This window comes from Miniopterus schreibersii, assembly GCF_964146895.1.
Source record: "Miniopterus schreibersii genome assembly, chromosome: 2".
NCBI lineage: Eukaryota > Metazoa > Chordata > Mammalia > Chiroptera > Miniopteridae > Miniopterus > Miniopterus schreibersii.
In genome coordinates this window covers 88,412,347-88,439,530 of record NC_138102.1, presented here as the reverse complement: position 1 = coordinate 88,439,530, position 27,184 = coordinate 88,412,347, and the positions used below count along the sequence as shown (strand labels likewise).

General features: G+C 37.1%; 1 protein-coding gene across 1 annotated transcript in view; it reads left to right on the top strand.

The window, feature by feature from the left end:
- FREM2 (FRAS1 related extracellular matrix 2) overlaps positions 1-27,184 on the top strand; it is a 287,618-nt gene that overhangs the window by 119,294 nt on the left and 141,140 nt on the right. The window contains exons 5-6 of the mRNA XM_081128339.1: positions 24,832-24,957; positions 26,004-26,255. Coding sequence (XP_080984465.1) covers positions 24,832-24,957; positions 26,004-26,255 — 378 coding nt within the window. The remainder of the gene's footprint in view (positions 1-24,831; positions 24,958-26,003; positions 26,256-27,184) is intronic.

The window sequence follows — 27,184 nt, the reverse complement described above, 5'->3', positions numbered from 1 at the left end:
GGGCCACCTGAACTCACATCCCTAAAGCCTGGATTTATATTCCAAACCTTGCCTGCACCTCAAGCCAAGAACAGATCCACAGCTGTAGCAAAGTGCAAACCAGAACTGGAACTTTGGAGCCTTCCCCCTTAGAGGCCTTCACCAAGGCCTCTGGCCGTGATCTTCCGGGATACAGGGCAGTGACCATCTCTCCATTCCCGCCGCAAGAGCCAGTGCAACCCCAAGCAAAGGGGGCAGCCTTGTGCTATCACCCTAAACCCCACCTGTACCACCTTGCGGGAGCAGACTCTCTGGGAAAAGGGGTCACAAATCAGAACTGTGAAACTTGGTTTCTCTAGGAACCCCCCTTCAAGAGCTCTGGTGGGGTGCCCCTGAGCTGTAGGGGTGCCCCTGAGCTGTAAGTGCCTAGCTCCTTTCTTGAGGACTAAGTGAATCTACCATCCCCAACAAGGAGCTGCCTGAATTTGTATTCCCAGAGCCTGGATTTGCATTCCAAAACCTGCCTGCACCACAAGCCAAGGGAAGATCCACAGCCCCTGTGCAAACCAGAACTGAATCTTTGGAACCCCCCCTTCAGAGGCCTTGATTAGGGCATCCCCCACAAGAGGCAGAGCAGCAGCAAGCATTGGGAGCAGCCTTGTGCTATGACTCCAAACCCCACCTGCACCATCCTTAGGGGCAGGCTTACTGGAAAACCAGTCACAAATCAGAACTATGAAATCTGGTCTGAACCACTAGGAGCCTTCCTTCAAGAGCTCTGATTGGGTGCCACTGAGCTGTAGGGCAAACAGCTAGTTCCCTTCTTGAGGGATAAGGACCTGCACCACTTCCGATAAGGAACCACCTGGATTAGCATTCCCAAAACTGTTCATACAAGCAGCCAAGTACAGACTAAAAGGGTAGAAGAATTGCAGGTCAGAATTGCAGGGCACCTGGAGCCACCCCCATGGAAGTCTACATCAGGGCTTCTTACAGTGAGCTGCAAGGAGAGAGAGGAGTGACAAGCTCTCTCCCAACCCCCACAAGAGCCAATGCTACCTCAAGTGGAGCGGGCTGCCTTGATGTATTACTTCAAGCCCCACCTAAACTGTTCTGCAGGTGCAGCCTCACAGGGTAAAGAGGTCACAAATTAGAACTGAAATATGGTGCATTCTCCTAAGCTCCCTTCCAGAGCTCTGGCATGGGGCTTAAAAGAGAGTACCTACCTCCCCTCAGGAGGGCTAAGGACCCTCACCACCTCAATCAAAAGGTGGATTAGATGAGCACCCCGAGATTCATCTTGCAAAGCCCTACTAATCTCATATTCAAAGAAGGAAAGGGGTGAAAAGCAGAGTTTGGACATTGGGCCTGACTCAGAACACTCCAACAAAGCCTCTGGCAGAGCACTGCAGAGACAGGAGGAATTGAGCAGCTCTATCTCTTCCCAAGGGAAGGTAACATCCCAAGTGGAGAGGGGCAACCTCATTCTCTTCCTTCAATCTATGCCTGCACAGCACTGCTGAGGAAGTCACAAAAGGGAAAGGGAACATAGTCGAAATCTGGGGCATCTAGTACAACCCCCTTGGAGCCTCCCCTCAGTGTTTCTGAAATGGCACAGCTGAGCTAGAAGACAGACAACTACCCTCTCGAGATGTGAGATCCTGTGTTACCCTATTCAAAGGGAGAACTGGATTTACACTCCCATCTCCAGGTGGCTCCATCCTCCTAAGCTCAATTCTGTGGGGCTGAAAGTCAACACCACCCACAAACAGACCAACAACAATCATCTCTTAATCACAACACAAGGGTCCATATAACCCACACAAGGGACATTACTAGAGCATTCAGCTCAGAAGTTCAAGGAACATTTACACCATGTGCCACAGGACATTACTACGTAAAGCCACCCAGTGAAGACTGGGTGTAACAGTAATTCTAGCTTACACATAGGAACAAAAAGAAAGACAGCTAAAATGGGGCTACAAAGAAAAATAACTCATACTAAAGAAAAGGAAAATCACCAGAAAAAGACCTTGATGAGATGGAAGTGAGCAAGTTATCAGATATAGAGTTTAGAGTAATGGTTATAAAGGTGCCCAAGAAAATTAATGAGAATCACAAGACAATGGGAAGGTCCAGGAACTTGCTGAAAGCATGAAAAAAGACATAGGTATGATAAAAAAAAAAAAAAAAAAAAAAAAAAAAACATGCAGAAATGAAAGATATTATCTGATATCAAGAATACGCTGGGGATGTGAGGGTGATCTGGCTGCGACATCTGTCACCCCATTGATTGCCAGGGTTGATTCGGCTGATCTGGCTGGCTAGGCGGGTGTCCCCCTCCTCCCTCACCGATCCATGTGCGTCCCTCCCAAAGCTGCGTGCTTGGTTGGAGAGGACGACCTTCCCCCCAGAGGAGAGGACTGGTCTTCGGTCAAGGGTATACGAGTAGTTGCGCTCCCCTGCTAGAACCTCCAAACAAGAATACGCTGGAAGCTATTCAAAGCAGGCTCAATGAAGCAGAAGACAGAATAAGCCAATTAGAAGAAAAGGTAGAAAAAAAACATCAGAAAGTCAAAAAGAAAAAAAAAAACACAAAGCATGAGGACAGTCTAAGGGAGCTTTGGGACAAAATGAAGTGAAACAACATTCACATCATAGGGGAAAAAGAGGGGAAGAAAGTGAGCAAGGGATAGAGAACCTGGTGCAGGAAGTAATGACAGAAAACTTTTCTAAGCTGGTGAAGGAGAAAGCCACACAAGTTCAGGAAGCATAGAAGGTACCAAGCAAGACAACCCCAAAGAGACCCACTCCAAGACAGAACATAATTAAAATGGCAAATGTTAAGGACAAAGAAAATATTAAGGGCTGCAAAAGAGAGACAAACAGTGAACTACAAGGGAACCCCCATAAGGCTGATAGCAGATTTCTCAACAGAAACACTTCAGGCCAGAAGGGAGTGGCATGAAGTTCTCAAAGTAATGAAAAGCAAGAACATGCAACCAAGACTGCTTTATCCAACAAGGCTATCATTTAAAATTGAAGGGGAAATAAAAAGCTCCCTAGGCAAAAGAAGGCCAAAGGAGTTCAGTATCACCAAACCAGCATTGGAAAATATGCTAAAAGGATGGCTTTAAGAAGAAGAAATAATGAGAGAAAGGTACATCAGCAAAAAGGGGGAAAATGGCATTCAATAAGTATACGTCAATAATGAATTTAAAACTAAATGGATTAAATACTCCAATAAAAAAACATAGGGTTACTGAATGGATGAGAAATCAGGATCCAAATATATGTTGTCTATAAGAGACCAACTTGAGAGAAAAATATTTACACAGGCTAAAAGTGAAGGGATGGAAAAAAATATTCCAGGCAAATGGAAACGAAATAAAGCTGGAGTAGCAATACTTATTTCTCACTAAATAGACTTCAAAATAAAGACCATAACAAGAGACAAAGAAGGTCACTGCAAAATACTAAAGGGATTGATCCAACAAGAGGAAATGACACTTATAAATATATATGCACCCAATATAGGAGCACCTACATATATAAAAAATTTCTTAGTGGACTTTAATAGGGAGATAGCAACACAATCATAGTGGGGGTCTTTAACACCCCACTGTCATCTCTGGACAGACCATCAAGGCTAAAAATCAACACGGAAACAGAGGCATTAAATTACACACTAAAACTCATGGATTTAACTGACATTTACAGAACATTTTATCCCAAAGCAGCAGAATACACATTCTTCTCAAGTGCCCATGGAACATTCTCAAAAACAAACCACATGTTAGGACACAGGGAACCTCTCTACAAGTTCAAGAAGATTGAAATCATAACAAACATCTTCTCAGATCACTATGGCGTGAAACTAGAAATCACACACTATAAAAAAAAACTCAAAAATATTCAAACACATGGAGACTAAAGAGTATGTTATTAAACAATAATGGGTTACCAAGGAGATCGAGGAAGAAATAAAAAATTTCCTGGAAAAAAAAAAAATGAACAGACAACCCCAAATCTATTGGACTCAGCAAAAGCAGTCCTGAGAGGAAAGTTCATAGCATTACAGGCATACCTTAAGAAACAAGAAAAAGCTCTAATAAAACATCCAACACAATTTAAAGAATTAGAAAGAGAAGAGTAATAAAAGCCCCAAGGAATTCGAAGGCAGGAAATAATAAAGATCAGAGGAGAAATTAATGATATAAAGACTAAAAAAACAATACAAAAGATCAATGAAACTAATAGCTGGTTGTTTGAAAAGATACATAAGATTGATAAACCTTTAGCCAGACTCACCAAGAAACAAAGAGAGAGGATGGAAATACATAAAATCAGAAATAAAAGAAGTGATATAACAACTGAACCAACAGAAATCCAAAGGAGCATAAGAAAATCAATGAGCAACTATATGCCAACAAACTGGACAATACGGGTGAAATGGACAAATTTCTTGAATCATACAGTCTACCAAAGTTGAGTAAGGAAGAATAAAAAAACCTGAATAGGCCAATAACAACTAATGAAATTGAAACAGTAATTAAAAAAATCCCAGAAAACAAGAGTCAGGGACAAGACGAATTTACACGTGAGTTTTACCAAACATTCAAAGAAAAATTAACACCTATTCTCCTGAAACTATTGCAGAAAATTCAAGAGGAGGGAAACCTTCCAAGTTCTTTTTATGAGGCTAGCATTACCCTAATCCCAAAACCAGATAAAGACACTACAAAGAAAGAAAATTACAGGCCAATATTCCTGAAGAATATATATGCTAAAATCCTCAACAAAATATTAGCAAATTGGATTTAGAAATACATTGAAAAGGTCATACACCATGACCTAGTGGGATTTACTCCAAGGAGGCAAGGCCAGTATAATAATCACAAATCAATAAATGTGATACATCACATAAACAAAATGAAGGTTAAAAATCATATGATTTTATCAATAGATGCAGAAAAAGCATATGACAAAATCCAGCACACATTTTTGATAAAACTGTCAGCAAAGTGGGAATAGAGGGAACATATCTCAACATAATAAAGGCCATAGATGACAAACAGCCAACATCATGCTCAAAGGTCAAAACTTAAATAATTTCCATTACAAACAGGGACAAGACAGGGATGTCCACTTTCACCACTCTTATTCAACACAGTACTGGAAGACCTTCCCACAACCATCAGACAGGAAGAAAACATAAAAGGTATCCAAATTGGAAAGGAGGAAGTAAAACTGTCATTATTTGCAGATGACATGATATTGTACATAGAAAATCCTAAAGACTCCACCAGAGTACTACTAGATTTGATAAATTAATTCAGCAAGGCAGCTGGATACAAAATGAACATCCCAAAGTTGATGGCATTTTTGTACACCAACAACAAACTCTCAAAAAGAGAAACTAAAAAAAAAATTCTATTTACCATTTTAACTAAAAAAATAACATACCTGGAGGAATAAACTTAACCAAGGATATAAAGGACCTGTATTCAGAAAACTACAGTACACTTGAAAAAGAAATAGAAGAAGATATAAACAAGTGGAACAATATACCATGTTCATGTATTGGAAAAACTAATATCATTAAAATGTCCATACTCCCCAAAGTAATCTATAGATTCAAAGCAATTTCTATTAAAATGCAAGCAGCATATTTCACAGAGCTAGAAGAAATATTCCAAAAATTTATATGGGACCAAAAAAGACACTGAATCACTGCAGCCATCTTGAGAAAGAAAAACGGAGTTGGAAGGATCACTTTATCAGATAACAAAGTATATTACAAAGCCATTGTAATCAAAACAGCCTGGTATTATTACAGCTGCAGACATATAGTTCAATGGAACAAAACAGATACCCAAGAAATAGACCCACTCCATTTTGGTCAGTTAATATATGACAAAGGAGGCAAGAGCATACAATGGAGTAAAGACAGTCTCTTCAGTAAATGGTGTTGGGAAAAATGGACAAGTACATGCAAAACAATGAAACTAGATCACCAACTTACTCCATATACAAAAATAAATTCAAAATGTGTAAAAGAATGAAATGAAGTCACAAAACCATCAAAGTCTTGGAAGAAAACATAGTCAGTAAAGTCACAAACATCTCATGTAGTGGAATTTTCAGGATATATCTCCTAGGGCAAGAGAAATAAAAGAAAAAATAAACAAATGGGACTACATCAAACTAAAAAGCTTTTGCACAGCAAAAGAATTCAATCTCAAAATACAAAGGAACCCTAGGGCATGGGAGAACCTATTTGCCCAGGATGCATCTGATAAGGGGCTAATTTCCAAATTGTACAAAGAAGTCATACAACTCAACAAGTGGAAGACAATCCAATTAAAAAATAAGCAAAGGACCAAAATAGACACTTCTCCAAAGAGGACATACAGATGGCCAAGAGAAATATGAAAAATGCTCAATGTCACTAATCATCAGAGAGATGCAAATTAAAACCACAGTGAGGTATCTCTTCACATGTGTCAGAATGGCTGCCATCAACAAATCAACAAACGACATGTGCTGGCGAGGGATAGCATTTTACCTCTGATGTCAGTGGCTTCTCAGTCGAGAGAAGTTCTTGATGTTCACTGTAGGTTGAGGTGTCAGAGATGGGATAGATAGATGTGCATTCGTAGTTAGGCACCTTTATTAAATGAGAAATGTGAATGCAGGGGTTAACCCCTTGAAGTTTAGCAGCACATGGATTAGTTAGTAATAACTGATAAGGTCCCTTTGAATGAGATTGGAAATAGTGTTTTTTATTTTATTTTATATAAGTTCCAATAAACAAAATCTGCATTAAGCAGTCAACGATTTTTAAAATCTTTGTCTCCTGGGAGTTCACTATGAAAAGAAGTGATTACCTATTCAGCATTTTCTTAAAGATGTCTCCTTTCAGTAATATCATCTTATGAACTTCTTTATCTAATTTAACTCCAGCTTAAATACACTATTACGCATGAAGGAATGCAAAAAACAAAAAGTGGGGTTTGTCAGGGAACCTGGAAAACCAAATGGCCATCTTGGGTTTCCCATTGTCCCAATTTTTCATTTAACTTAACAAGCATTGTTTACCCGTATAATATATACTCGAAGTTATCACTTATCTTACAATGCATTCCATGCAATTTAAAGTAAAAAGCAAATATTTGAGCCCTGGCCAGTGTGGCTCAGTTTGTTGGAGTTCCATCTGTGCATAGAAGGGTCACGGGTTCAGTTCCGGGTCAAGGCACATACCTAGTTGTGGGTTTGATCCCTGGCACGGTTGTGTATAAGAGGCAACAAATAGATGTTTCTCTCTCACATTAGTGTTTCCCTCTCTCCCTCTCCCTTCCTCTCTCTAAAACCAATATAAATATTTTGAGGGGTTTCAGGGTTCTGGAACACTGCACATTTGTTCTTACATATATTGAGATTCTTAAAACCAATATATCTAATAAAAACTAAAAAGTAAACAATAAGCATTAAACTCCATCAATAACATAGATTTATTTTTGTAAAATGGGTAGACTATAACATTATATTTAATATTGATAACTCGAAAGACATATCTGTTTTATTTAAACCAACCAACAAACAAGTTTTTATTTACTAAGAATAAATTTTAGTTCATATGAACTTGAAAAGCATTTGAGTTAGGTTCTGTACTGAGAATTTTAGAATACCCAATCCTTACAAACACTCATCTTTAAATTAAATTTAGCAATACAATACAGAGGTAAAAAATTATCTCATTTACAACATAACATATAGAACTACACAAACAAAAACAGGGACCTTTTAACCATGAGAAAACTCACTAGTTTATAAAGAAACAATTGGATCCAAATTTCGTTTCAGAGGCATTTACAACTTAAATTTGTCCTTGACAAGTCAAGGGTCAAATGACCTTCCCCTTATTAAAATAAAAATAGTTGTTTTAATACCTCAGAGAATTGGGTTGACATCTAAATAACAATATAGGTTGATCCATTTATCTAAATCCTCTTTTTGAAGCCTCAAGAGACCAATTAAATATGTTTTTCATTTTTTCTGCCTAATTTTATAGCCAGCTTTTCCTAATCGTGCACACAAAAGATTAGAAGTGTCAAAGGATCCTCACCATGGCCATCTTCCTGTAGTAGTATCATTGGGAGGCTTGTTAGCCTCAGAGACACAAATTTCATGTTAATTTTAGTATTTTCTTTAAGATCTGTAGAGTCTGAAGAAATTTTTTGGGAAAACCATCCCTTATATGCATGTCTGCAGGTGAGTTAAAAGTGGTGGATATATTGCCCTAGCTGGTTTAGCTAAGTGGTTAGAGCATCAGCCTGTGGAATGAAGGGTTTTGGTTTGATTCTGGTTAAGGGCATGTGCCTTGGTTGCAGGGTCCGTTCCCGATCCCATGGGGGAGGCAACCAATCGATGTGTCTCTCACACTGGTGTTTCTCTCTCCCTTTCTCTCCCTCCCCCCCTCCCTTCCACTCTCTCTGAAAAAAAAATGGAAAAAATATCACTGCATGAGGATTTAAAAAAAAAGTGGTAGATATCTCTATAGGACTGCTTCATGTCCTAGAGGAAATTTTTCCTCAGTCAACCCCACAAAGATTCTGAATTATACAAAAATACTCAAGATTTAGGTTGAGGAAGCACGTTTCCTTTCTCTTTGGGGCTAAAGAGAATTCAGTCTCTCATTTAACCAGCAAAGATTTTGTTCAGGCTCTCAGTAACTATTCCAATCAAGATCTGAAATTAAAAGCACCATTCCTTCCCCTCCTTTTCCTGGATTATCTCAACCCTCATCCACCTCAACGATTTTCTAACAACAGCTCAAATAAAGTCATGACCTGCTACTTGAAGCAAGGAGGTCCAAGAGTCCAAGAGAAAACTCATCCAAATTCACCTAATATGAAGCGGGGAGTTAGTGGGGCACAGTGGGCTCCTGCTGGTACTAGCACCAGGTCTTGGTCCATGGGGTGGTCCTGGATGGGCTTCTTCAGAATCCTGTCAGCCACATTAAGTAAATGTTGACATAAATGTCTAAACTTGTAGAGAATTTTTAGAAGAATTTATTTGAGCCAAACTGATAACAATGCTGGGAAGCAAGATTTCAAATACTACAGAGAATAACAGTTTTGCAGTTTCCTTTATACATTTGAAATTACAGAGGGGATGTAAGGAAGATTACATGGAGATGGAAAAAAGCAAGGTAGGAATTGGACTACAGGATAATTAAGATTATGTGCTCTTGAGAGTGGTTAAGTTTCTGAAGGGTCTGAAAAAGAGGCACTTCAAAGGTGTGTTAACACAAATGCTCAGAAACAATGGACAGAGCTTACTTAAGGAAAAGATAATCCTTTTACTAAAGAAGTTATATACCTGGGGTGTGACTACCCACTGAGTCCTGCCCAGTTAGGAATTTATGATTAGATCACTCTATGAGTTTACTGTTGGTTAGATTTATTACAGAGTACCTTTTTTGTCCACACCATGAAGTTCAAATAGGTTATTCCATAAGTCAAGGATAAGATAGTCATCATAATGGTGATGTCTGTCATATATGAATACCCATTCTGAGCCAGACAGTGCATTAAGAGCTTTACAACTTAATCTCATTTAAGTCTTATGTTTAGAAATGTGCAATTTATATATCAACATTCAAATGGGATCTCCCAGACTCACAAAATTTACTTCTCTAAAGTCGCCCAGCTGATAAGTGCCGGAGCCAAATCGTAAATGGTATACTTTGCCACTGCAGCATTATTTACTTTTGCTTGTATATGCAAAACGACAAAAAAATAAGAATAACAAAGTAATTTCTTTTCTTTTTATTCTATTATCTCTTCTCTTTATATATCAAGCCTCAAATATATTAGTATAGGTGGGAAAAAAGCATTCTAGGAAGATAATCAAGACCATTTTAGCTTTTGCGTAATGTATTTGTATGTTCAGCAAATGTCTATTGAACATCTGCTATATGCTAGGAATTCTGGTAAGAGCAAAGGATACAGGTGCTAGAGGAAGAAGGCACACTAACCATGAAGGGTTATATAATTAGGTGATTACATTGTACTAAATTTGTTACAATTAACAATACAGAATGAAATGTGCTATTATAAGGGTCTAATCTACACCCTTGGGAGAAGTATCTAACTTAGAATAAAGATTCTTAACTTCCTGTATATTAGGTTCCCCAAGTGTCAGAATTTATACCATCTCTCCTCAGTCTATATATTAATATTAAACATTTTCATTCCCTTTAAAAGTAAAATATGTAAGAGCTAAAACTTACTTGATATAAAAATCCCATTGCTTTTTTACTTTGTATGATTTCTAAGCAGAATAAACTGAGCTTTATGTACATTATTAAGAGGACACAACCCTGAATATAGGTATTTGAGTACAAATACCTAGCATAGATATCTAAAGCCTGAAAGTATTTTGTGGAATTATTTATTTTGAACACTTGAAGTATCTGCAAACTTCCAATTTAGATGGTCTCATTCTGATATCTTAATGATACCAAATTATAGCTATGAACTAATGGATTAAATATTTGATCTCCATAGCATTTTTGTGTTGTCAGATTAGGTTAATACTATATAATATTTAGTAGAGAATAAACATAGTATTCTGGAGGAAAGTAGGACTTATATCTCAAGAACCCTAACCTTACTTGATACAAAGAAAAGACAGATTGTTATTTCCTGAGTGAACCAAACCTATTTTATGAGATAGTATTCAGAAGACATAGGCTATTATATGAAATCCAAACATTAATTATTGTTTTTAAAATTTTGTACCATTGGTAGTGTTGACATAAGGAAATCACTGGATAACTGATATTTTGAGATGAGCCTGGCAAAATTGAAGGCCCAGGATTAATAAAATGGTAGTCAACTGCAGCTGATGACAGAGAAATAGATAATTAAAAAACAGTGTGCAAGAGCTTCAGCTTCACTGAGTGTAAAAGTTTATTTCTTTTTTAACCCGATATCTGTGAAGCATGAGTCATTATCCTGTGAGAAACAAAAAATCTTTTGTTGAAAACAAACACACAAACAAAACACTTGTTAAAAGTATAGCACCAGTTTCTGGTAACATAAAGTCGGTAAGGAAAAAAGTGGTACAAAATAAAACTCTTTTAGTGATTTGAAACTTTCTGAAAGTTTGTACATTTAAAATATTAAAACATTTAATGATACAAAGGTTACCCAGAGATTCACTCTAACTAACGTATTTGCCTAGTGCTAAAGAATAATCTTTGGAACTCATGGTGTCCTGATGTGAACTTATAACACTTATTATGTTACTTAGGTATGTTTTCATGATTTTCATGTTTCATTTTCAAGCCCCTGTTGAAATTAGCCAATATTACTACATCTGTTTCAGAGGTATAAGAGAACTGCCCAAGTTCAAACATATCAGTGACAAAGTTTGTACTCAGTTTTGGGGCTCCATAGTAGCCTGAAGGTGTACTGGAATATCTTCCAGTTGTTTTCGAATGCAACAAACGTTATAAAAATGATGAACACTCAGTACCTTTATCCACATAATGCATTTTCTTTCCCTTCTTTGTTCTACTATAGAAAAAATTTTGGAAAATAGTTTGTTCTATCAGATTTTTAGCAGTCTGTTTTTTAAATCTGTTCAGTATAATTTTAAAAAGTTCAGTTTGAATATTCCTTCAAATGTAGCTACAACTACTTTATTTCTGAGAATTAGAGGTCGTTTTTTGCCTAAGTTATAACACAGTTAAACCTGAAAATAAAAACAGCAGTTACAAATCAGAGTACCATTACAATATAGTGACGTTGACTGATAAAAAAAAAAAAAAATGCATGCACTTAATTCAGCTTTATCTTTCAAGCTAAAGAGTAATGAAACCAACTTGAAACCATAAAAGTAACACAAGTTCTTCACTTTCAAAAAGTTAGAGATTTAAAGAAATAATAGTAATTTGTTGTCCTACCACTTGGAAATGACCACTATTAGTGTTTGAGAGGATGACCCTGCTGTCATTTTTTTCCATGTGTGTCTATTTACTTAGTGTGGAGTTTACTGTTTTTATACTAAAGCCCTTGCTTTCTCATGAACACCTTCCAAGAGACTCTGCATTTTCAATCTAATGTGCTAATGGGATTTGGCATAGTAAATTTTTTTATATCATATTATACAGGTATTACATCTGTATACATATTAATGTATGGACATATGTACTCTTGCATACTACTTTTATAACTTTATTGATATGTATATTATACATATGATATACTTTTGTATAATACATTTATAATTTATATGAATCAAATTATTTGTGTATATAATCTATATATGTATATTTCTTTTAAATACATTAGATCTTTAAAAGAATCCTCAAATCATTTGTTTCTATCTTCCTTTTTTCTTTCTCTACTATGCCTGCCATCTGTTTTAGCTGTAGTTTAGATCTCTCTTTTATAATCTCAGTTTAGCCTTTCATTTTTCTCTGACATGAGTGATACTCCCTGATACCCTGAGTGTTCTTCTTTTAGGAGTAGAGCATAGTAGTTATGAGCTTGATCTCTGAGACAGACTCCATGGGTTCAAATCTCAGCACCACAACCTACCAGCCTAACCTTCGCCTGGTTACTTAACCTTTGTATACCTCATGTTCTCAAAGGTAAAATAAAATGACAGTAGTTCTTACCTGAAAGGGTTGTTGCAAGAATAAAACTAGCTGATACACATAGAGTGTTTAGAATAGGGCTTTGCAAATAGTAAGAACCCCATACATTATTAGCTAATCATTTTTAAGGATAATACAAGAATGTTACTTTTGAGGACTTTATACTTAAAAGGTTTCGCTTACTTGAAGCAGTCTGCATGTAAGCTTCTATAGTGTATATAGAGTGAAGTTAAAAAATAATGTTAATTGGAAAGTCTACCAGAGAAGTCTTTCTTATCTCTTCTTTTCTAGTTTTTCTCCCACGGACCATACTTTTCTGCCAGAAATGAGTCAACAGAACACCTAAACTTTGTGCTGGACCTGTTTAGCCTCTGTCAGACCAAGTATAGAGTGGATCCCAGAGCTAACGACAAGCTCTAGACACCCAGCTTTCTTCTTTATTTATAATTTAAACCTATTGTCACTAGCAGGAAGTCCTGGCTGGTTTAATTAAACCTGCGTGAGCCATATGGTGTAGGAGAAACCAAAACTCAGATATTCAAGGCACTAAGTTAAAATCCTATACATGGGACTTTTCTGAGTAACTTATTTGAAAAAAGAAATGGCCAGTATAGGTTAGCAATATAGAATAAATATTATGTATGATCATTTCTGTCTTGATCAGCTTGGGCTGCTAGAACAAAACACCACAAACTGATGAAGACATTTACTTCTCACAGTTCTGGAGGCTGGAAGTCCAAGATTAAGTTACTGATGAGAGGCCACTTCCTGGCTTGTAGTCCGCCATCTTCTTGCTGTATGCTCACATCGCCTTTTTTTGGTGCATGTGCTTGGAGGGAGAAACATTTCACTCTTCCTTTTCTTTTAAAGGACATTAATCTCATAATGAGGGCCCTATCATTATGACTGCATCTAAACTTAATTATTTCCCAAAGGCCCCACCTCCAAATACCATCACATTGGAAGTCTGGACTTGACCATATGAGTTTTGAAGGATGCAAACATTCAGTCCACAAGACACTTTAATAAAGAAGTGAAACTTTCTGTAATATTTCATACTAATGTCATTTAGTAAATAATATGAGAACTGCCAACCCCAAGGTAATACCAGAGGTGATTTCCATAAATCATGGAAATTAATTGAATACTTGACTTTAATATTTCCTGGCACTTTGTGTAATTTTTTTATTGAAATTTTATGACAATTTCTATGTTGAAATTTTATATTTGGTAAAATCCTGCTTCATAATAGTAGGAATAATTTTTCCCTTACTAAAACTCATCTTAAAAATAAATAAGAAAACATATTTCCCTAGATACCCCAACTGATCTGCCCACCACCACCACCACCCAGCCCATCATCACTTCTCTGTTCCCATGTCCTACTCTCTCCTTCTTGCCCAGGTTACTCTGACCACCCAATTTACTCCTGCCAGTTCCTTGTACATACCTTGCACAACCTGGCCTGAGGTCCTTTTTACTTGTTCAGTCCTTTGCCTGCAATTATCTAAATTATTCACATACAGCATCTCATTACTACCTTGCAATCTCAGCTTAAATGTGACTCTACTTTTCATGACTTTCCTATATAACGCAGACCACTCATGGACATACCCTGCCTCAGCCCCCCCTTTTCCCCATCAGCACACTCTGTGTTCTTTATATCATTTGTCACCTCCTGACACACATATTTTATTGTATATTTGTTTATTTTCTTTCTCCTCTACACCTCCAACTAGTTTGAAAATGAGACCAGGGATTTTATTTACTTCTATATACCTGTTTTTAATACAGTGTCTGGCAAGTTGAAGTCACCCAATAAATATTTGATAAATGAGTAATTAGTTATAAAATTTTACATCCACAGATTTTTAATGGGGTCATTTTTTAAACCAGTGTATCAGTCAGAGCGCTAGAAAAAAACATATGTTGCATTCAAAATGAGTAACTTAAAAAGAAGTTTAAAACATAGTATTTACAAAAGCATGGGTAGTATTGGGAAACCCCCAGGCATAATAAAGTGCTACAAGGCTAGTAATAATGGGCACTCTAGGCCTGAGGCAACAGAGAAGAAGTTAGCTGAACCCAGAGAGTGATTTATGGTGTCCAGCAGGCACTATAACCTTTCCTTGGAGGGTGCAGCTAACTCTAGAATCCTGAGGGGACCCAGGAGAGTGAACTCCAACCTCTCTCTGTTCTTCCACATCCCTCTGAGTCCTGCTGTGTTTCCCTTTGGTTGACCAAACCAAAACCCAGAGCACAAGGGAAACTTTGATGTGGTTCACATTGGTCAGTTCCAGGGGCACAAGGCTGGGTGGAGAAGGTGGAACATGGACCTTGAGGGCCTGTGTTCACTATTCCAGTGTAACTTTTTAAAAAAGAAACAACAACCATGAAGCATTTTCTGTGTATATATGAGACTTTCAGTGAAACTGTGACAGGTACCTCTCAAAGACATGAGAGAGGTGTTATCAGTCAGCCCCTAAGTCAGTGGGAGAGAGGTGTTCACAACCGCAATTCTTGTCTTCTCATAGAAATGATTTTATACTAGAGACCTTGATTGCATTGTGATAAAGTGAGTTTATTAAAACATTACAGCAAGTGAATTTTTAAAAATTAAAGCATTTATTAATGAAGCAAGGTAAGCAAATTTATACATATGATTTATGAAGAATAGATGGTTCTCAGCTAAGCTGAGGAATTAGTGGGATGGAGGGTTTCTGTTTTATATACCCTTGTGTTTATAACTGTAAAAACATTCTTCTGACAGATATCCTGGTATAGGTTAACTCTTTGTTATGGTTTTCCCCAATTTATGAGAAGTACCAGGTAACTTTATCTTGACAAACACAAGACCACTGACTTCACCTTTTAAACAATGGGCACTCCTCTTTCCACCTCCTCCATGCTATTTTAACAGCTTCAGGATGATTCACACTAAGTAGTCTCTCAGATTAGTTTAAAGTAAGATTCCTCCTCTCCCTCTTCCTTTTCCCCTCCTCTCCTGCATTTTTTTTGTGAGAAGAAGAGGTTTTAATCCTTTGTTCCCAAGATAAAGTCCTGCTACAAGCAGCCTGCAAAGTTTTTTGAATTTATTTAATTTTCCTGCCTCAGTTTCCTTATTCCTTCTGCCCAGAAATTTTCCTAGCCTCTTATTATCCTATAATAAAACAGACTCCCTAGCAAAAACGGGTGTCTGGGAGTTATGATGTCAAACTATTGAACTAAATGTTTTGTTGAACTAAAAGTAGTTTTACATTGAACCATGCTTTTTCAACAATTTATGCCATTTTTATTATATAGTGTACCTTTCAAACACCTTAAAAATGAATTGTTGAATTATATAAATATAATGATGTATATATGTGTTATTGTTATTTCTCTTGGGGAGGAAGGAAACCACAGACCTGTTTCTTAGGGCTGATGAATAAAGTTAGGAATTCTAAAGGAACTTCTATATATAATTTTTGTGACAAACTCCATTGTCATAATTTTATTTACTTTTATTGTTGACAGTATTACAGATGTTTGCCATTTTTCTCCCTTTGCTCCCACATATCTACCCAGCTCCCACCCCACCCCACCCCACCCCACCCCACCCCACCCCAGGATTTCACCTCTTTATTGCTTGTGTCCTTGAGCTATTCATGTATACATGTAAGTTCTTTGGTTAATCTCTTCCCACCCCCTTGCCAACTTCCCCGCACCCATTTCCACTGAGATTGGTCAGACTATTCCATGCTTCCATACCTCTAGACCAATTTTGTCTGTCAGTTTATTTTGTTCATTAAATTCCACATATAAGCGAGATCATGTGACACTTGTCTGTCTCCGACTGGCTTATTTAACTTAACTACAGTTGATATATGCTGTCCCAAAGGGTAAAACATCTTTCTTCTTTACAGCTGCATACTATTCAATGGTGTAAATGTCACATAGCTTTTTTTTTTTTATTGTTTAAAATATTACAGATGTCCCTTTTTCTCCCCAATGACCCCTTCCACCCTGTTCCTTCCCCCTCCCCAGACCCTCTCCCCACCATTGTCCATGTCCTTGGGTTGTGTATATATGCACATAAATTCTTTGGTTACTCTCTCCCCCTCCACCCACCTGCCCTCGTCCATCCCTCTGTCATTCATCAGTCTCATCTATGCTTCCATGTCATTGGATCTATTCTGTTCATCAGTTTATTAAGTTCTTTAGATTCCACGTATAAGCGAGATCATGTGATATTTGTCTTTCGCTGCCTGGCTTATTTCACTTAGCATAATATACTGATGGGCACTTGGGTTTTTCCTAGATCTTAGCTACTGTAAATTGTGCTGCTATGAACAAAAAGGTGCATAAGTTCTTTCTGATAAGTGTTTTGGGTTTCTTAGGATATATTCCTGGAAGTGGGATCACTGGGTGAAAAGGCAGTTCCATTTTTAATTTTTTGAGAAACATCCATATTGTTTTCCACAGCAGCTGCACCAGTCTGCATTCCCACCAGCAGTGTTCCAGGGTTCGCCTTTCTCCACATCCTCGCCACATGTGTCATTTGTTGATGGTAGCCATTCTGACAGGTGTGAAGTGATACCTCATTGTGGTTTTAATTTGCATCACTCTGACGATTAGTGACTTGGAGCATTTTTTCGTGTATCTATTGGAAATCCGTATGTACACTTTGTAGAAGTGTCTATTCAGGTTCTTTGCCCACTTCTTAATTGGATTGTTTGTCTTCCTCTTGTTGACTTGTATGAGATCTTTGTACACTTTGGAAATTAGCCCCTTATCAGATGCATCATTGGAAAATATGTTCTCCCATACCGTGGGGTTCCTTTGTATTTTGAGGGTGATTTATTTTGCTGTGCAAAAGGCTTTTAGTTTGATATAGTCCCATTTGTTTATTTTTTACTTTGTTTCTCTTGCCCTAGGCAATGTATTGATGAAAATTTTACTATGTGAGATGTCTATGACTTTACTGGCTATGTTTTTCTCCCTGGATGTTTATGGTTTCACTATTTATATTTAAGTCTTTTATCCATTTTGAATTTATTCTTGTGTATGGAGTAAGTTGGTGATCTAGTTTCATTGTTTTGCATATACCTGTCCAGTTTTCCCAACACCATTTATTGAGGAGACTGTCTTTACTGCCCTTGCCTCCTTTGTCAAATATTAATTGACCATAATGGCATGGGTAGATTTCTGGAGTCTGTTCTGTTTCATTGATCTATATGTCTGGGGTTGTACCAGTACCAGGCTGTTTTGATTACAATGGCTTTGTAGTATAGTTTGATATCCAGTAAAGTGATCCCTATGATTCTGTTCTTCATTTTCAAGATTGCTATAGCTATTCGGGGTCTTTTTTTTTGGTTGCATATAAATTTTTGGAATATTTGTTCTAGTTCTGTGAAAAATGCTATAGATATTTTAATTGGAATTGCATTGAATCTATAGATTGCTTTTGGTAGTATGGACATTTTAATAATCTTATTCTTCCAATCCATGAACATGGTATATTTTCCCATTTCTTTATATCTTCCTCTGTTTCTTTTTTCAGTGTCCTGTAGTTTTTAGATCTTTGGTTAAATTTATTCTGAGGTGTCTTATTTTTTTAATTGTGACGGTAAATGATATTGTTCTTTCAGTTTCACTTTCTGAGTGTTCATTATTGATGTATAAAAATTCCATTGATTTTGGATGTTAATTTTGCTTCCTGTTACCTTCCTAAATTCATTTATTAAACTTAGTAGTACTTTAGTGGAGTCTTTAGGGTTTTCTATGTACAATATCATGTCATCTGCAAATTATGACAGCTTTACTTCCTTTAATTTTTTTCTTTTTTGCCTGATGGCTGTGGCATGGACTGCCAATACTATATTGAATGAGAGTGGTGAAAGGAGACAACCCTATCTTTTTCTGTTTTTAAGAAAAATGGTTTAGTTTTTGACCATTGAGTATGATGTTGGCTGTAGGCTTGTCATATATGGCCTTTATTATGTTGAGGTCTGATCCCTCGATACTCACTTTGCTGAGAGTTTTTATCAAAAATGGTGCTGGATTTTTTTGAATGCTTTTTCTGAATCTAGTGATATGATCATATGATTTTTCCTTGAATTTGTTTATGCAATGTATCACATTTATTGATTTATGAATATGATACCATCCTTGCATCCCTGGAATAAATTCCACTTGGTCATGGTGTGTGATCTTTGTAATGTATTGATGGATCTGATTTGTTAATATTTTGTTGAGGATTTTAGCATATGTTCATCAGGGATATTGGTCTGTAATTTTCTTTCTTTGTAGTGTCTTTATCTGGCTTGAGGATTAGGATAATGCTGTCCACAAAAAAGAGCTTGGGAATCTTCCCTCCTAGTGAATTTTCTGGAATAGCTTATGGATAATAGGTATTAATTTTTCTCTGTATGTTTGGTAAAACTCTCCTATAAATCCATTTAATCCCAGGCTCTTTTTTGCTAGAAGTTTTTTTTATTATTGCTTCAATTTCACCATTTGTTATGAGATTATTCAGCTTTTCTGATTCTTCCTAATTGAGTTTTGGAAGATTGCATGTTTCTAGGAATTTGTCCATTTTACCCAAGGTGTCCAGTTTGTTGGCATATAGTTGCTTGAAGAATTTTCTTACAATTCTTTGTATTTCTTTGGTGTCAATTGTTATAATGCCATTTCCATTTCTGATTGTATTATTTTGGGTCCTCTCTCTTTGTTTCTTGGCGAGTCTGGCTAAAGTTTCATCAGTCTTATTTATCTTTTCAAAGAGCAGCTTTTGGTTTCATTGATCTTTTGTATTTTTTTTTTAGTTTCTGTATAATTTATTTCTGCTCTGATCTTTATTTTTTCCTTACACTTATTGAGGGCTTCCTTGCTTTTCTCTTTCTAATTCTTTTATGCTTAGTGTTAGATGGTTTTTAAAGCTTTTTCTTGTTTTTTGAGGTATGCCTGTAATGCTATAAACTTTCATCTCAGGACTACTTTCACCATGTCCTAAAGATTTTGTGTTGTTTGTTCATTTTCATTTGTTTCCAGGAAGTTTTTGATATCTTCCTTGATCTCGTTGGTAACTCATTCATTTTTTAATAACATGCTCTTTAGCCTTCATGTGTTTGAATATTTTTGAGTTTTTTTATTGTGATTGGTTTCTAGTTCATTCCACTGTGATCTGAGAAGATGCTTGATATGATTTCAATCTTCTTGAACTTATAGAGACTTATTTTGTGCCCTAACATATGGTCTATTTTTAAGAATATTCCATGTGCACTTAAGAAAAATGTATATTCTGTTGCTTTGGGATGAAATGGTCTGTAAATTAAATCCATTAGTTCTAGTGTGTAATTTAAGGTCTGTTTCCTTGTTGATGTTTTGTAAGATGATCTATGCATTGATGACAGTAGGGTGTTAAAACCCTCCTCTATGATTGTATTGCTGTCAATCTCCCCCTTATAGTCCACCAATAATTTATTTTATATATTTTGGTATTCCTATATTGGGTGCATATATATTTATAAGGATTGTATCCTCCTGTTGGATCAATCCCTTTAGTATTATGTAGTGACCTTCTTTGTCTCTTGTTATGGTCTTTATTTTGAATTCTTTTTTGTCACAAATAAGTATTGCTACTCCAGATTTTTTTTGTTTGTTTCCATTTGCTTGGAATTTTTTTTTTTTTCATCCTTGCACGTTCAGCCTGTGTGAATCTTTTGCTTGGCAGTAGGTCTCTTGTAGACAGCATATATACGGGTTGTATTTTCTCATCCATTCAGCTATCTTGTGTCTTTTGATTAGAACATTTATTTTGTTTATTTTTAAGGTTATTATTGCTATATACTTATTTAACATCATTTTCCTCCTTTATGCCTCTGTTCTTTTCTTTCAATATGTCTTCTCCTTAAAGCAGTCTTTTTAGCACTTCTTCCCATGCTGCTTTAGTGGTACTGAACTCCTTTAGCCTTCTTTTGTCTGGGAAGCTGTTTATTTCACCATCTATTTTGAATGATAACCTTGCTGGAAAGAGCAGTCTTGGATGTAGGTTCTTGCTTTTCTTTACTTTGAAAACTCCATGCCACTCCCTCTGTCCTCAATTGTTTCTGTTGAGAAATTAGCTGAGAGCCTTATTGGGGCTCCCTTGTGGTCATTGATTGTTTCTCTCATGCGGCCCTGAAGTTTCTCTCTTTGTCCTTGATATTTGCCATTTTAATTATGTTGTGTCTTGGAGTGGCTTCCTCTCGCTTGGAAACTTCTGTGCTTCCTGAATTTGTGTGGCATTCTCCTTCCCCAGCTTAGGAAAGTTTTCTGTCATTTTTTCTTCCAACAGGTTCTCTACCTCTTGCTCACATTCCTCCCCCTCTGGTACCTGTATAATGCAGATGTTATTTTATTTCATGTTGTCCCAAGTTTCCCTTATACTCTACTCATGCTTTTTCAATATTCTTTCTTATTGCTGCTTTGTTTGAGTAGGGTTTTTTTTCCACCTTATCTTCTAATTGGCTTATTCCATCCTCTGCTTCATTGAGCATGTTTTTAATCCAGCATATTCTTGATTTCAGATATAGTATTCTTTATTTCTGACTGGTTCTTACTCATAGTATCTATGTCTTTTTTTTTAGTGCTGATGTAGCTTTCACTAAGTTTTTTGTATTTCCCATTATGTTGTAAAATGTTCCCATTAAGTGCCTTGTGGTTTTCACTAATTTCCTTGAGCATCTTTATAACCATTACTTTGAACTCTATTTTTGATAACTTGGTTACCTCCATCTCATCAAGGTCTATTTCTGGTGGTTTTTCCCTTTACTTTCAGGACTGTTTCTTTGTCTCCCCATTTTAGTGTCTCTTTGTGTTTGTATCTGTATATTAAGTATATTTGCTGTCTCCAAGTCTTGTGGGGTGGGCTTTTGCAGTGACTGTCCAGTGTGACCCAGAGGTGTGTTTTCTTTTTATACTTCTGAGCTGTATGCTTTAGGTGTGTCCTTTCTGTGGGTTCTTTGAGCTCTTGTTGTGATTTGGTCTAGATTGTTTTTGACCTGTTCTTGAGAGGACTCTCCTCTCAAGCAGGCTACCTGGAAGGCTCAGCCATAACCACATCATGGTGAGCTGTTGTACATGTGTTGGCAAAACAAAACACAATCAAACTGGCAGAAAAGAAACAGGAACTTACAAAATATCCTTACAATCCTAATGAAAATAACTCAAGAAGAAATGGAATTAAGAAAGTGAAAAGAGAACACAAGTTCTAAGGCCAATGAGAGAAAGAAAAAAGGATATCATTGCTAATAGCAAATAAATAAATAAATAATATATAAAAGTAAAAAATAGAGAAACTACTGAGAATAAAAGGGGATGAGAAAAGATTCTGAAAAGAAAAAAGGGTGAGCAAAAAAATAAAGGTAGAGAGTAGATATAAGAAAGTGGTTAAAGAAAAAAAAAAAGACAGAGAATGAGAGAGGGGGGAAAAAGTTATGTCAAGAAGAGCAAGAAGAGAAGAAGGTAAAACAAGGGTAAGGAAGGAGGTCAATAAGAGATATGGAAAAAACAATAGAGAAAAACAATAAACTTAATGATTATAATAATAACATCCCATAATAAAGCAGAGAATATCAAGAAAATCTTGATAAAAGAACAACAAATAAATGAATAAATAAATATAAATAAAACATGCAAAGCAAGACAAAACAAATCCAAAACAAAAATTAATTTAAAAATTAAAAAAAAATTATTTCCCTCTTTTATCTTAAAAAAAAACACAAACAAACAACCAAGCGAGGTTCATCTGGGCAGCTTATGTTGTCTGAGGCTCACTGTTTTGTATGCTGATTTTGGGTCTTCTGGGAGGTACTTTTATGTCAGCCAATGTCAAGGGCTGCCTAAGTTTGGCTCTCAGTGTCTTTATGTAGCTGGTTGGCCTGAGGTTCTCTGTGGACCGCCTCCAGCTGCCAGCTATTTTGCCTCCCCCTTGCCATTGCCTGGCTTTCTTCCAGAGTCTTCTGAAGAGAGTCTAGGGTGCAGGCTTACTGGTGTAGCTCAGGATATTGCTCCCCTTACTTAGAATTTTCACTTTTAGGCACTCACTGTGGGGAAGTTAACCTCTGCTTCAAAGCCAACTCCTCGGTTTCTACAATATCCTCCAATTCTAGTTCCCCATACAATGGCCTGCTGCAGGTTCAGATTGAATTCAGTCTGTTGCCTTTTCTCTATGGGCAGTTTCAGAAGCCTAGGCTCAGTGGGATTGATCAAAAGAGACTCGTGTGCAGGTTGCCTGCCCAGCCGCCAGGAGGGGTTTTCAGCTTTTCCTCCAGTTTCCAAACAGTAGTCCCTGAGATTCTTACTCTTGTAATGTCCTCCTATGGGCTGTTCTTCCTTCCCCCACTGAACTCTGCCCAGTGGAGGTGGGGGATATCTGGGGCTTCAATGAGCTGAACCAGCCCCTTTCCTGTTGGAGGTGGTGCTCCCAACCTGCAAGAGAAGTATGCATGCTCCGTCCCCCCTTTCCCAGTTCTGGTTGGCAGATCTAACAGAACACTCAGTTCCAACTCCCCACAATGCAGACAAAGATCGTAGCTTTTGCTGGTCTGTCTCCCCAGTGTACACCAGGAAGGTGGATGCTGCGTAGTGCTGACCAGTAATCAAAAACATATAAAGTAACAAAGAGGCAGAAAACCTGCTTTGTGAGCATCTGGGGCCCTTGTGCCTAGGATCCAAACAGTAGGGGTCACAAAGTCAGCCTCACACAGGTCTCCTGCGCAGCTGATCTCAGTAAAGTGGGGCAGCTCCATGTGGGCTATCCTGGCTCTCTTCAGGGCAGGCCAAAAATCCCTGATCTGCCCCACTGACAGCTCTGATCCCTCTCTGGAAGGACTTTCTTCCCTTTCCCTAAGCCACACAGTTCAAATGCTTTCTGGAGCTCTGTAAAATGCTTTACAGGAAAGCAGAGGGTTCCTTTAGGTCACTGCTGGGTGCAGCCCACGGGCCCCTTTCTATTCAGAAGCCACACTCTGCGGGACAGCCTTTCTTATGGTCAGTAACCAGGGTGAGTGTCTCCTGCCTGGGCTGCCACCATTAGGCACTTTGTTTCACTGGGAGGGTGCTGTCCCCTCTTTGCAAGCACGCTGTACCCCTGGCTCCTTCTGCCTACCGCGCATGGCCTCTCTTTCCCTTCTCCACCACTCAAGGTTTGAAAGTCCTGCTTTTGGATGCCAGCCCACACTCCCAATGGAGGGAGCTCTGCAGCCTCTAATCCTCAGGCCATGCAGCCAAGCACTGGCTTCAGCGGGGACACCCCTTGCCTAGGCCTCCCCCTTTCTTACCAGTCTTTAGGATATTTCTTCAGTGCTCCTTACTGGAAATATGCCCATCAGCTATATTTCTCTTATTTTTCCAAACTGACTATGCAGTATTTTAGCTGTAAATCTAGTCTGTGGTTGGAAACAAGGGCAGTCTGCTTCTTGTTACCTTGCTATCATCTTGCTGACCTCCTGTACCAACTTTTTTATCCATTCATCTACTGATGGGCACTTGGGCTATTTCTAGATCTTAGCTATTGTAAATTATGTTGCTATAAACATAGAGGTGCATATATTTTTTCTGATTGATGGAACTACTATTTTAAAAACAACAAACAAATGAAACCAGGTGTTGAACAGTACATTATTAGTTTTTAATCATTCAAAAGGAACACATTTAGGGTTAGAAGAACAAATATAGCAGAACTAGTAAGATCTGAGTTTTAATCATGACTTACCAGGAAGAGTCCTTGACAAATAAGTTCAACTCTTGAGTCTGAGTTATAAAGTAAAAGGTGAGACAAAATGCCTTCTGAGGTCTCTTCCAACTCTAAAATTTGATTACTCACTTGATAGGTGTTGATTAATGCCAAGAGAACAAAATTGGATTCTAAAGGAAGAGTGTCAGCAGCACTTATTAATTGAGAAGAAAATAATTACTTTAGATAAAAGCAATGTTGGGGTTTTTTTCTAGGGTTAAGAATTCATTGGCCCAAAACCTGCATACTCTACTAACTTCTCCCCTCTCCATCTTCCTTCCCCTCACACTCTATTATTCTATAGGAATATGCAAGGGGGGGGGGGATCAATCATTAGAGAAATTTTAATTTGCATAAGGTTGTTTCAAAGATAAGAAGCTCAGACAAAAATAACGATGCTGTAATTGTGTTTTCTCCTTAGAATCAACTGTATTTATTCCCCAGTCTGAATACTCCATTGAGGAAGATGTTGGTGAACTGTTCATTCCCATCAGGAGAAGTGGAGATGTGAGCCAGGAATTGATGGTGACCTGTTATACACAACAAGGTAGCTCAAAATCCCCCCCCCCCAAAAAAAACACACATATAAATAAGCCTCTTTAACATGTTGGTGACATAACATCATGCCACGAGAGGTGTATTTTATAATTACAATTTTCATGAGAAAAAAAAGACAACAGTTATCCATAAGTCTTCCTTCATTATTGCACCTTTGAGAACTCATCTAAGAGGACTTGGAAGGACTCTACTGCCACTTACACAAAAATATTTGATTCAGTTTGTTGTTTATTCTAATGTTCAATGCTTTGTGGGTTATAAGAAATTGAAGGCCCTCATTTCCTCTCCCAAAGGCTGCACAAGTAGAAGGGAGTAATTCTTTAAAAAGAAAAGAAAACAAAAAAGAGGCAAAGAAATCATACCCAAGGGAAAAAACTAATTTCAAACTAGTTTGAAACTCATTCCAATCAAATTTCAGAATATTTGTTTTGCTCATGGGTATGTATCTTCTGAAAGGTGATTTTATGTAATACAAAATTAAAATTAATACATAATATTTATTAATATTCTAAACACCTTTCTGGGGAAACAATAGACTTTCTAAGAATGTGAAAGAAAAAGTCATATATGCTGTTGATATCTGAGCTGTGAATCTTTAAAATTTCTATTAATGTATATGCACTGACAGGTAGTAGAAAATAGTGATTAAAATTATGGACTTCAGGATCAGCCTTCAACTCTGGGTTATATAGTTTAACCTATAAGCCTCAGTTACCAAACGCATAAAACCCAATAGAATAGAATGATTGAGAGGATCATTGAGGCAGTGCATGTAAAACACTTGGCACTTTACCTGCAAACAGTAAGCAAGTAAGAAAGTAGAGAAAACATTTGAAACGTAATATTTGTCATGTGTTTGAGACCATTGTGAAGTTAACGTGTGATGCTAGAACAGTATATTGATGCTATTGCTCTTTCCAGGGATGTTCATAGATATTAATTGACCATTAAAATGCTGCATGTGAAAATTATTTCTGGAAATACTCTTGTGATATGTTCTATATAAAACACCTTCTGTACCTTCTCTGTCTCAAGGAACGGCAAGCGGAACTGTGCCGACATCAGTGCTGTCCTATTCTGATTACATATCCAGGCCTGAGGACCACACCAGTGTTGTGCGCTTTGAGAAACATGAGAGGGAGAAAGTGTGTCGTATTGTTGTTATTGATGACTCATTGTATGAAGAGGAGGAAACATTCCATGTCCTTCTGAGCATGCCTATGGGTGGAAGAATTGGATCAGAGTTCCCAGGGGCTTGTGTTACAATCATCCCTGACAAGGATGATGGTAAGTACTAATACACCTAAAAAGTATTCCTCTTTCCAGGCAGACCAACATTAGGCACAGATTTCTAAACAGAAAAATGACAGTGTAAAACAATATCACATGCACATTTATTTTGTGCTTGATTTTATAGTGTGGTTAAGTTTCAAGTTGGCTGCATTAAGCAATTTTTCTTTCTTAATTTAATATTTTAAAGGCAAAAATCACACCTGTGTGGTTTATCTGTCTGTGCAGTTTCTTTTACAGTGCCACTTACTGTTAGGTGATTAAACTTTTAAAATTTTATGACAAGAATTGACACACTTTTAATAAATTTAATCCCTTTTTTTTGTTTTGCTTTGCTTTTAAAGCTTGTTTTATAACTTTAAACTCATTGTTTGAACTCACTTTTCAAACAAACCAATCAGACAAGGCTGTTAAATGAATAACTAGAAAGGCAATAAATATATAGAATATTAAGTTCAACAGGCATCTCTGTGTCCCCCCAAAAAAGGAGGGGGTATCCTAGACTGCTCTTCCTGATGGAAATGAAATTTCTGCAAGGTAATCCCTCCTCCTGAATACAAAAAGAAGCCAAAGGGTCTTAATGTTCCCTGTTCAAGAAACATTTGTTCTTTTTTGTGAAGAAAGGATGTGACTAAAATAGTGAGAAAAGTGAGAGCTGTAAACGGAGAAATAGGACTCCCAGTACTTGAATATTTTTCTTTCTTTCTTGAAGTTTTCCTCATGGTAGATGAAAGAGGACGAAACTGATAAGTCTTTTGGCTCAGTGAAAGCTGGATAAGAGTCAAAAGACTTTAACCTGAAACTCAGGAAGTTTTTACCCTAAATTTAGATAATACCCTATATGTATAAGCTACTTTAATATATTTAAATGTTGCTTTAGTTTTTAGTTTAACAAATAATTATATATTTAAATAAATACAGAAGTT